General features: G+C 45.0%; 1 protein-coding gene across 1 annotated transcript in view; it reads right to left on the bottom strand.

The window, feature by feature from the left end:
- The window catches only part of LOC137356906 (cytochrome P450 11B, mitochondrial-like), a 29004-nt gene extending 17627 nt beyond the window's left edge, over positions 1–11377 (bottom strand). The window contains exons 1-2 of the mRNA XM_068022744.1: positions 11088–11377; positions 9000–9155 (exon numbers count right to left, since the gene is read on the bottom strand). Of these exons, the coding sequence (XP_067878845.1) occupies positions 9000–9155; positions 11088–11377 (446 nt within the window). The remainder of the gene's footprint in view (positions 1–8999; positions 9156–11087) is intronic.
- Between the last annotated feature and the right edge of the window lie 990 nt (positions 11378–12367).

Below are 12367 nucleotides of genomic sequence, written 5' to 3'. Positions count from 1 at the left end.
ATGGCTGCCGCAAGGTGTTCATATCAGCTCCGCTCTCGATCTGACCCATTGACTCGAAGTGGACAGGAAATCGTCTCAATGCCAATTATGGGAATCTGAAAATCTAAAGCTGAATCAGTTACCCACACAAGACGGGTTTCTGACCCAAAACCAGACCAGGCTCCAGGTTCCCACCAACGTAACAAAAACCCAGCCCCAAGTGCAGAATCATCAAAGAGTCCAATTTGAGTTGAAGTAACATCTCCCCATTTCTAAAACCACTCTGAGAGCAGAGAAGACAATTCAAACGTCAGACTGCAAAACTTCCAAAGTGGTTATTACTGAGGTGAGTTAATGTGAAAGGCAGTCTCTTCACTGACTGGATTATTACTGAGGTGAGTTAATGTGAAAGGCAGTCTCTTCACTGATTGGATTATTACTGAGGTGAGTTAATGTGAAAGGCAGTCTCTTCACTGACTGGGTTATTACTGAGGTGAGTTAATGTGAAAGGCAGTCTCTTCACTGACTGGGTTATTACTGAGGAGGTGAGTTAATGTGAAAGGCAGTCTCTTCACTGACTGGGTTATTACTGAGGTGAGTTAATGTGAAAGGCAGTCTCTTCACTGACTGGATTATTACTGAGGTGAGTTAATGTGAAAGGCAGTCTCTTCACTGACTGGGTTATTACTGAGGAGGTGAGTTAATGTGAAAGGCAGTCTCTTCACTGACTGGGTTATTACTGAGGAGGTGAGTTAATGTGAAAGGCAGTCTCTTCACTGACTGGGTTATTACTGAGGAGGTGAGTTAATGTGAAAGGCAGTCTCTTCACTGACTGGGTTATTACTGAGGTGAGTTAATGTGAAAGGCAGTCTCTTCACTGACTGGGTTATTACTGAGGAGGTGAGTTAATGTGAAAGGCAGTCTCTTCACTGACTGGATTATTACTGAGGTGAGTTAATGTGAAAGGCAGTCTCTTCACTGACTGGGTTATTACTGAGGTGAGTTAATGTGAAAGGCAGTCTCTTCACTGACTGGGTTATTACTGAGGAGGTGAGTTAATGTGAAAGGCAGTCTCTTCACTGACTGGGTTATTACTGAGGTGAGTTAATGTGAAAGGCAGTCTCTTCACTGACTGGGTTATTACTGAGGAGGTGAGTTAATGTGAAAGGCAGTCTCTTCACTGACTGGGTTATTACTGAGGAGGTGAGTTAATGTGAAAGGCAGTCTCTTCACTGACTGGGTTATTACTGAGGAGGTGAGTTAATGTGAAAGGCAGTCTCTTCACTGACTGGATTATTACTGAGGTGAGTTAATGTGAAAGGCAGTCTCTTCACTGACTGGGTTATTACTGAGGAGGTGAGTTAATGTGAAAGGCAGTCTCTTCACTGACTGGGTTATTACTGAGGAGGTGAGTTAATGTGAAAGGCAGTCTCTTCACTGACTGGGTTATTACTGAGGAGGTGAGTTAATGTGAAAGGCAGTCTCTTCACTGACTGGGTTATTACTGAGGAGGTGAGTTAATGTGAAAGGCAGTCTCTTCACTGACTGGGTTATTACTGAGGAGGTGAGTTAATGTGAAAGGCAGTCTCTTCACTGACTGGGTTATTACTGAGGAGGTGAGTTAATGTGAAAGGCAGTCTCTTCACTGACTGGGTTATTACTGAGGTGAGTTAATGTGAAAGGCAGTCTCTTCACTGACTGGGTTATTACTGAGGTGAGTTAATGTGAAAGGCAGTCTCTTCACTGACTGGGTTATTACTGAGGAGGTGAGTTAATGTGAAAGGCAGTCTCTTCACTGACTGGATTATTACTGAGGTGAGTTAATGTGAAAGGCAGTCTCTTCACTGACTGGATTATTACTGAGGAGGTGAGTTAATGTGAAAGGCAGTCTCTTCACTGACTGGGTTATTACTGAGGTGAGTTAATGTGAAAGGCAGTCTCTTCACTGACTGGATTATTACTGAGGTGAGTTAATGTGAAAGGCAGTCTCTTCACTGACTGGGTTATTACTGAGGAGGTGAGTTAACGTGAAAGGCAGTCTCTTCACTGACTGGGTTATTACTGAGGTGAGTTAATGTGAAAGGCAGTCTCTTCACTGACTGGATTATTACTGAGGTGAGTTAATGTGAAAGGCAGTCTCTTCACTGACTGGGTTATTACTGAGGTGAGTTAATGTGAAAGGCAGTCTCTTCACTGACTGGGTTATTACTGAGGAGGTGAGTTAATGTGAAAGGCAGTCTCTTCACTGACTGGATTATTACTGAGGAGGTGAGTTAATGTGAAAGGCAGTCTCTTCACTGACTGGATTATTACTGAGGTGAGTTAATGTGAAAGGCAGTCTCTTCACTGACTGGGTTATTACTGAGGTGAGTTAATGTGAAAGGCAGTCTCTTCACTGACTGGGTTATTACTGAGGTGAGTTAATGTGAAAGGCAGTCTCTTCACTGACTGGGTTATTACTGAGGAGGTGAGTTAATGTGAAAGGCAGTCTCTTCACTGACTGGATTATTACTGAGGTGAGTTAATGTGAAAGGCAGTCTCTTCACTGACTGGATTATTACTGAGGAGGTGAGTTAATGTGAAAGGCAGTCTCTTCACTGACTGGGTTATTACTGAGGTGAGTTAATGTGAAAGGCAGTCTCTTCACTGACTGGGTTATTACTGAGGAGGTGAGTTAATGTGAAAGGCAGTCTCTTCACTGACTGGATTATTACTGAGGTGAGTTAATGTGAAAGGCAGTCTCTTCACTGACTGGATTATTACTGAGGAGGTGAGTTAATGTGAAAGGCAGTCTCTTCACTGACTGGGTTATTACTGAGGTGAGTTAATGTGAAAGGCAGTCTCTTCACTGACTGGGTTATTACTGAGGAGGTGAGTTAATGTGAAAGGCAGTCTCTTCACTGACTGGATTATTACTGAGGTGAGTTAATGTGAAAGGCAGTCTCTTCACTGACTGGGTTATTACTGAGGAGGTGAGTTAATGTGAAAGGCAGTCTCTTCACTGACTGGATTATTACTGAGGTGAGTTAATGTGAAAGGCAGTCTCTTCACTGACTGGATTATTACTGAGGTGAGTTAATGTGAAAGGCAGTCTCTTCACTGACTGGGTTATTACTGAGGTGAGTTAATGTGAAAGGCAGTCTCTTCACTGACTGGGTTATTACTGAGGTGAGTTAATGTGAAAGGCAGTCTCTTCACTGACTGGATTATTACTGAGGTGAGTTAATGTGAAAGGCAGTCTCTTCACTGACTGGGTTATTACTGAGGTGAGTTAATGTGAAAGGCAGTCTCTTCACTGACTGGGTTATTACTGAGGAGGTGAGTTAATGTGAAAGGCAGTCTCTTCACTGACTGGATTATTACTGAGGAGGTGAGTTAATGTGAAAGGCAGTCTCTTCACTGACTGGATTATTACTGAGGTGAGTTAATGTGAAAGGCAGTCTCTTCACTGACTGGGTTATTACTGAGGTGAGTTAATGTGAAAGGCAGTCTCTTCACTGACTGGATTATTACTGAGGAGGTGAGTTAATGTGAAAGGCAGTCTCTTCACTGACTGGGTTATTACTGAGGTGAGTTAATGTGAAAGGCAGTCTCTTCACTGACTGGGTTATTACTGAGGTGAGTTAATGTGAAAGGCAGTCTCTTCACTGACTGGGTTATTACTGAGGAGGTGAGTTAATGTGAAAGGCAGTCTCTTCACTGACTGGATTATTACTGAGGTGAGTTAATGTGAAAGGCAGTCTCTTCACTGACTGGGTTATTACTGAGGTGAGTTAATGTGAAAGGCAGTCTCTTCACTGACTGGGTTATTACTGAGGAGGTGAGTTAATGTGAAAGGCAGTCTCTTCACTGACTGGATTATTACTGAGGAGGTGAGTTAATGTGAAAGGCAGTCTCTTCACTGACTGGATTATTACTGAGGTGAGTTAATGTGAAAGGCAGTCTCTTCACTGACTGGGGTATTACTGAGGTGAGTTAATGTGAAAGGCAGTCTCTTCACTGACTGGGTTATTACTGAGGTGAGTTAATGTGAAAGGCAGTCTCTTCACTGACTGGGTTATTACTGAGGTGAGTTAATGTGAAAGGCAGGCTCTTCACTGACTGGATTATTACTGAGGTGAGTTAATGTGAAAGGCAGTCTCTTCACTGACTGGATTATTACTGAGGTGAGTTAATGTGAAAGGCAGTCTCTTCACTGACTGGGTTATTACTGAGGTGAGTTAATGTGAAAGGCAGGCTCTTCACTGACTGGATTATTACTGAGGTGAGTTAATGTGAAAGGCAGTCTCTTCACTGACTGGATTATTACTGAGGTGAGTTAATGTGAAAGGCAGTCTCTTCACTGACTGGATTATTACTGAGGTGAGTTAATGTGAAAGGCAGTCTCTTCACTGACTGGGTTATTACTGAGGTGAGTTAACGTGAAAGGCAGTCTCTTCACTGACTGGGTTATTACTGAGGTGAGTTAATGTGAAAGGCAGTCTCTTCACTGACTGGGTTATTACTGAGGTGAGTTAATGTGAAAGGCAGTCTCTTCACTGACTGGGTTATTACTGAGGAGGTGAGTTAATGTGAAAGGCAGTCTCTTCACTGACTGGATTATTACTGAGGAGGTGAGTTAATGTGAAAGGCAGTCTCTTCACTGACTGGATTATTACTGAGGTGAGTTAATGTGAAAGGCAGTCTCTTCACTGACTGGGTTATTACTGAGGTGAGTTAATGTGAAAGGCAGTCTCTTCACTGACTGGGTTATTACTGAGGTGAGTTAATGTGAAAGGCAGTCTCTTCACTGACTGGGTTATTACTGAGGTGAGTTAATGTGAAAGGCAGGCTCTTCACTGACTGGATTATTACTGAGGTGAGTTAATGTGAAAGGCAGTCTCTTCACTGACTGGATTATTACTGAGGTGAGTTAATGTGAAAGGCAGTCTCTTCACTGACTGGGTTATTACTGAGGTGAGTTAATGTGAAAGGCAGTCTCTTCACTGACTGGATTATTACTGAGGTGAGTTAATGTGAAAGGCAGTCTCTTCACTGACTGGGTTATTACTGAGGTGAGTTAATGTGAAAGGCAGTCTCTTCACTGACAGGGTTATTACTGAGGTGAATTAATGTGAAAGGCAGGCTCTTCACTGACTGGATTATTACTGAGGTGAGTTAATGTGAAAGGCAGTCTCTTCACTGACTGGGTTATTACTGAGGAGGTGAGTTAATGTGAAAGGCAGTCTCTTCACTGACTGGATTATTACTGAGGTGAGTTAATGTGAAAGGCAGTCTCTTCACTGACAGGGTTATTACTGAGGTGAATTAATGTGAAAGGCAGGCTCTTCACTGACTGGATTATTACTGAGGTGAGTTAATGTGAAAGGCAGTCTCTTCACTGACTGGATTATTACTGAGGTGAGTTAATGTGAAAGGCAGTCTCTTCACTGACTGGGTTATTACTGAGGAGGTGAGTTAATGTGAAAGGCAGTCTCTTCACTGACTGGGTTATTACTGAGGAGGTGAGTTAATGTGAAAGGCAGTCTCTTCACTGACTGGGTTATTACTGAGGTGAGTTAATGTGAAAGGCAGTCTCTTCACTGACTGGGTTATTACTGAGGTGAGTTAATGTGAAAGGCAGTCTCTTCACTGACTGGGTTATTACTGAGGAGGTGAGTTAACGTGAAAGGCAGTCTCTTCACTGACTGGGTTATTACTGAGGTGAGTTAATGTGAAAGGCAGTCTCTTCACTGACTGGGTTATTACTGAGGAGGTGAGTTAACGTGAAAGGCAGTCTCTTCACTGACTGGGTTATTACTGAGGTGAGTTAATGTGAAAGGCAGTCTCTTCACTGACTGGGTTATTACTGAGGAGGTGAGTTAACGTGAAAGGCAGTCTCTTCACTGACTGGGTTATTACTGAGGAGGTGAGTTAATGTGAAAGGCAGTCTCTTCACTGACTGGGTTATTACTGAGGAGGTGAGTTAATGTGAAAGGCAGTCTCTTCACTGACTGGATTATTACTGAGGTGAGTTAATGTGAAAGGCAGTCTCTTCACTGACTGGGTTATTACTGAGGAGGTGAGTTAATGTGAAAGGCAGTCTCTTCACTGACTGGGTTATTACTGAGGAGGTGAGTTAATGTGAAAGGCAGTCTCTTCACTGACTGGGTTATTACTGAGGAGGTGAGTTAATGTGAAAGACAGTCTCTTCACTGACTGGGTTATTACTGAGGAGGTGAGTTAATGTGAAAGACAGTCTCTTCACTGACTGGGTTATTACTGAGGAGGTGAGTTAATGTGAAAGGCAGTCTCTTCACTGACTGGATTATTACTGAGGTGAGTTAATGTGAAAGGCAGTCTCTTCACTGACTGGATTATTACTGAGGTGAGTTAATGTGAAAGGCTGTCTCTTCACTGACTGGGTTATTACTGAGGAGGTGAGTTAATGTGAAAGGCAGTCTCTTCACTGACTGGGTTATTACTGAGGTGAGTTAATGTGAAAGGCAGTCTCTTCACTGACTGGGTTATTACTGAGGTGAGTTAATGTGAAAGGCAGTCTCTTCACTGACTGGGTTATTACTGAGGAGGTGAGTTAATGTGAAAGGCAGTCTCTTCACTGACTGTGTTATTACTGAGGAGGTGAGTTAATGTGAAAGGCAGTCTCTTCACTGACTGGGTTATTACTGAGGAGGTGAGTTAATGTGAAAGGCAGTCTCTTCACTGACTGGGTTATTACTGAGGTGAGTTAATGTGAAAGGCAGTCTCTTCACTGACTGGGTTATTACTGAGGTGAGTTAATGTGAAAGGCAGTCTCTTCACTGACTGGATTATTACTGAGGTGAGTTAACGTGAAAGGCAGTCTCTTCACTGACTGGGTTATTACTGAGGTGAGTTAATGTGAAAGGCAGTCTCTTCACTGACTGGATTATTACTGAGGTGAGTTAATGTGAAAGGCAGTCTCTTCACTGACTGGGTTATTACTGAGGAGGTGAGTTAATGTGAAAGGCAGTCTCTTCACTGACTGGGTTATTACTGAGGTGAGTTAATGTGAAAGGCAGTCTCTTCACTGACTGGATTATTACTGAGGTGAGTTAATGTGAAAGGCAGTCTCTTCACTGACTGGATTATTACTGAGGTGAGTTAATGTGAAAGGCAGTCTCTTCACTGACTGGGTTATTACTGAGGAGGTGAGTTAATGTGAAAGGCAGTCTCTTCACTGACTGTGTTATTACTGAGGTGAGTTAATGTGAAAGGCAGTCTCTTCACTGACTGGGTTATTACTGAGGTGAGTTAATGTGAAAGGCAGTCTCTTCACTGACTGTGTTATTACTGAGGAGGTGAGTTAATGTGAAAGGCAGTCTCTTCACTGACTGGATTATTACTGAGGAGGTGAGTTAATGTGAAAGGCAGTCTCTTCACTGACTGGGTTATTACTGAGGTGAGTTAATGTGAAAGGCAGTCTCTTCACTGACTGGGTTATTACTGAGGAGGTGAGTTAATGTGAAAGGCAGTCTCTTCACTGACTGGATTATTACTGAGGTGAGTTAATGTGAAAGGCAGTCTCTTCACTGACTGGGTTATTACTGAGGAGGTGAGTTAATGTGAAAGGCAGTCTCTTCACTGACTGGATTATTACTGAGGTGAGTTAATGTGAAAGGCAGTCTCTTCACTGACTGGATTATTACTGAGGTGAGTTAACGTGAAAGGCAGTCTCTTCACTGACTGGGTTATTACTGAGGTGAGTTAATGTGAAAGGCAGTCTCTTCACTGACTGGGTTATTACTGAGGTGAGTTAATGTGAAAGGCAGTCTCTTCACTGATTGGGTTATTACTGAGGTGAGTTAATGTGAAAGGCAGTCTCTTCACTGACTGGGTTATTACTGAGGTGAGTTAATGTGAAAGGCAGTCTCTTCACTGACTGGGTTATTACTGAGGAGGTGAGTTAATGTGAAAGGCAGTCTCTTCACTGACTGGATTATTACTGAGGTGAGTTAATGTGAAAGACAGTCTCTTCACTGACTGGGTTATTACTGAGGAGGTGAGTTAATGTGAAAGGCAGTCTCTTCACTGACTGGATTATTACTGAGGTGAGTTAATGTGAAAGGCAGTCTCTTCACTGACTGGATTATTACTGAGGTGAGTTAACGTGAAAGGCAGTCTCTTCACTGACTGGGTTATTACTGAGGTGAGTTAACGTGAAAGGCAGTCTCTTCACTGACTGGGTTATTACTGAGGTGAGTTAATGTGAAAGGCAGTCTCTTCACTGATTGGGTTATTACTGAGGTGAGTTAATGTGAAAGGCAGTCTCTTCACTGACTGGGTTATTACTGAGGAGGTGAGTTAATGTGAAAGGCAGTCTCTTCACTGACTGGATTATTACTGAGGTGAGTTAATGTGAAAGACAGTCTCTTCACTGACTGGGTTATTACTGAGGAGGTGAGTTAATGTGAAAGGCAGTCTCTTCACTGACTGGATTATTACTGAGGTGAGTTAATGTGAAAGGCAGTCTCTTCACTGACTGGATTATTACTGAGGTGAGTTAACGTGAAAGGCAGTCTCTTCACTGACTGGGTTATTACTGAGGTGAGTTAATGTGAAAGGCAGTCTCTTCACTGACTGGGTTATTACTGAGGAGGTGAGTTAATGTGAAAGGCAGTCTCTTCACTGACTGGGTTATTACTGAGGAGGTGAGTTAATGTGAAAGGCAGTCTCTTCACTGACTGGATTATTACTGAGGAGGCGAGTTAATGTGAAAGGCAGTCTCTTCACTGACTGGGTTATTACTGAGGAGGTGAGTTCACAGCTACCTGTAAATTCCAGGCTCCCAGTTAATTGACTGCTCTGCTTTTTCAATTAAACTCCAACTGACCAGAGAATACCTACAGCAAAATGAGCCCCAAAGGGACAGGCAGCCCAGTGACACATTGCACATCAGTCATTCACAAGCAGAGTATATTGTAAATTCCCCAGAACACACAGACTGCTCCCAGTAACTCACTGCAGAAGTAACCCTATTCTCACCCTCTCTGCACTCTTACTTCAGGAAGATGCCACATTGGAGGTTTCGATATTCCCGGTGAGCCACCCAAGGATCCAGCATCAGTCTCTTTGGGAAAGCTCCTTCCGATTGAAACAGCACGGCGATGTCCTCAGGCTGGAAGATATTGATGCTGTCCTTGCTTCCCAGCTTTTCCCTAATAGAATGGCAACGTGCTAGCAGTGAAAGACAATTCCCTCTCACCTGCGCCTGCGCTCCCCCCACCCCTCCCCGCTCCCCACAGTCCCCCCTCCCTCACCTCTCCTAAAGACACCAAGCCCTCAGTCGGGTGCTACATCAGCGAACGCTTCTTCCACCAAGTCTGCATGTATAAAAGACTTGCAGGATATTCAACTGGGAGGGCAGCGCTGCTAAACCCAGTTCCGTCCTGGCCCCATCTGCACATTCAAGCAGAGACAGCATCGTGTTTAGGAGCTGAATTACACCCCCCCCCCCCCCCCCACCTCCACCCCACCCCATTTAACTGCAGTCCCAACAGGGGGAAATAAAGCCAAAGCCCGGTCAAGGTGATTCAGCATCACATGGATAATTGCCGTTACCTCCCCAGATATTGGAAATTTAAAGGAAAGGTTTACATTTTTATACTAACTTACACAACCTCAGGCCATCCCAGAACACTTCCAGCCTATATGGTACTTTTGAAGTATAGTCAGTGAGTGTACTCTAACTAGAGAGCACAGCCGTCAATCTGCACACAGCATACTACCAGAAGCATCAAAGTCAGAACCAGATTATCTGGGTTTTTTTCATGATAATTCAGGAATAAATATGGTCCCAAGGGGAACTCCCTCTGAGCTCCCTCAGCACTGACACCCCCTGACAGGGCGACGTGCCCTCAGCCCAGACCACACCACCCCCCGCACCCCCGCAACCCCCCGGACAGGGCGACCCGCCCTGGATTGGAACTTGAACCCATAACCTCCTGACTCAGTGAGAGAGCTATCGACTGAGCCATGGCTGACAGGAGCCTGTCTAATCTCACCAAATGCTTTTTTTTTACGCGGCATGTTGTGATCTGGAATGCGCTGCTTGAAAGGGCCTTGGAAGCAGATTCAATGGTAACTTTCAAAAGAGAAATGGATCCGTACTCCGATATCCGGATCCGAATTCACAGAGTCCCATTCACCCATCACCGCCTGTGCTCACTGACTTACATTGGCCCCCAGTTCAATTTTCAAGCTCTCACCCTTGTTTTCAAATCCCTCCAGGCCTCACTTCTCCCGATCTCTGTCACCTCCTCCAGCCTCCACCCGAGATTTCTGCACTCTCCATTTCTGGCCTTTGTCCATCCCGGATTCCCATCGCTCCACCATTGGCAGCCGTGCCTTCAGCTGCCAGGGGGACCCTAAGCTCTGGAATTCCCTCCCTAAACCTCTCTGCCTCTCTCTCCTTAAGATGCTCCTTAAAATATACCTCTTTGGCCAAGCTTTTGGTCATCTGTCCTAATATTGCATTACCGTAGCTTGGTGTCAAATACGCTCCTGTGAATACTATGCTATGTAAATGCAAATTGTTTTGCTGAAAGCATTTGTAGGGCTCTGGGGAGACAGCAGGCAAGTGAGAGTGACTGGATAGATCTTTCAACATGCCAGTAGCATGCTTCAGTGTGTAGCTTTCACATCTGAGAGTGAGAAGATTATAGGTTCCAGTCCTACTCCATAGTCTTGAGCACAATATCCAAGCTAATGTTTCAGTACAATACAGAGGGAGTGCTGCACTGTTGGAGGTGCGGTCTTTTGGAGGAGATGTTAAACTGAGGCCTCTGTCTGCTCTCTCAGGTGGACATAGAGGATTCCCCGTCCACTTTTGGAAGACCAGCGGGGGGAATTGTCCCCGATGCCCTGGAGCCAATATTTATTCCTCAATTAACATCACTAAAAACAGATCATCTGGTCATTTATTCCGCTGCTGTTTGTGGGAGCTTGCTGTGCGCAAACTGACTGCCACATTACAACAGCGACTACACTGCAAACGTACTTTAATGATTATAAACTGCTTTGGAACAGCTCAAGGTGGTATAGGCGCTATAGAAATCCAAGTACCCCCCCCCCCCCCTCCACAGTCTTACCTGTAGATGGGGCCCAGCCGATTGAAGTTTCGCGTCATGACATGGTGTACATTGCGGATCCCATCACTCATCCAGAGGCGGTACAGGTTCACCCAGCCGTTCCTCCCGGTTGAGGGGATGGCCTCATATGGCAGGATGCCCCTCTCCTCATTGAGTGAGCTGGAGCTGGTAACTGCCCAGGATCTGCTTTGGACCCAGAGGGCAGAAGCATGGCCTTCTGTCCTGGGGAGAACCGTGCGAGGGGATCCCCGAATGGGGACCTCCCAAACCTTCCTACTCCACCTCTTCATTGGGAACTGGACTCTGGTTGTGGCCCTGGGTGCAAGTGGCAAAGGGGAGGGAGGAGTGAGCCTTAAATACCCCCAGCTGAGGCTAGGCTGAGAGAGCAAGAGAAGGAGGTGGAGCTCACCGTTCTACCAAATTTACAACCACAAGAAATTGGAGCTGATGGCAAACCCTGTGTATAGAGCTCAGAGTCCTGATGGGACAAGGACACTGGTGACAGCTGTGTGTGCACGGAGACTGACTGGAGATAGTGGGCAGCCCAAAGTCAAGGACATAGAGGGGCCGGCTCTGAGAGACTGAGGTTCTCTGTGTTCTGAACAAATCCAGGCCATCAATCAGCTGGGAGACCACTGTCCCTAACCTACGAAGTAGAGTCAGAATACTGATGTCAGAATTACTGGTTTTAGGACAATCTTAAATCTCCCAGTAACACACGTTTAGTGTCTGAGTGAGTCACATCATGAGGCAGCTGTGCATGATCTCAATCCAGAATCTGCTTCTTTACATTGATTCAAAACTCTCCACTACCCCCCACCTCTTCCTCCTCCCTGTGCAAAGAAAATACATCCTGCCATCTGCCTGCCCAGACCCTTACCTCAAGCCCGCTTGCCCCTGTATCCTTTCAGCTTCTCTCTTTCACCTTTTTTCAATATCTCTACAAGATGCTCTTGGAGTTGTCCCTGTTTGAGGTAGCGATCTCCTGCTTGATCAGGTTATTCCTCAATGCTCTCCGTTTTAACCCTCGAATGAAAGTGGATGGTCTTGCACAGGCCTCCACCTGCCGCAGTTTTGCCCATTTCATTACTCTGTCTACAACCCTTTGTGACTTCCTACTCCCATCAATACAACTTACTGTGCCTCCTAACTCAGGGCCACCTGTAAGCCTGCGTATATATTTCTTCATGCAGATCATTGATATATATGCTGGAAAGCTGAGGCTCCAGAATACATCAACCTTATTGCTCTCCCCCTTTTGACACATTAGTCAAATGATA

The sequence above is a fragment of the Heterodontus francisci genome, chromosome 46, assembly GCF_036365525.1.
Source record: "Heterodontus francisci isolate sHetFra1 chromosome 46, sHetFra1.hap1, whole genome shotgun sequence".
Classification (NCBI taxonomy): Eukaryota; Metazoa; Chordata; class Chondrichthyes; order Heterodontiformes; family Heterodontidae; genus Heterodontus; species Heterodontus francisci.
This window is presented reverse-complemented; position numbering and strand designations above follow the sequence as displayed.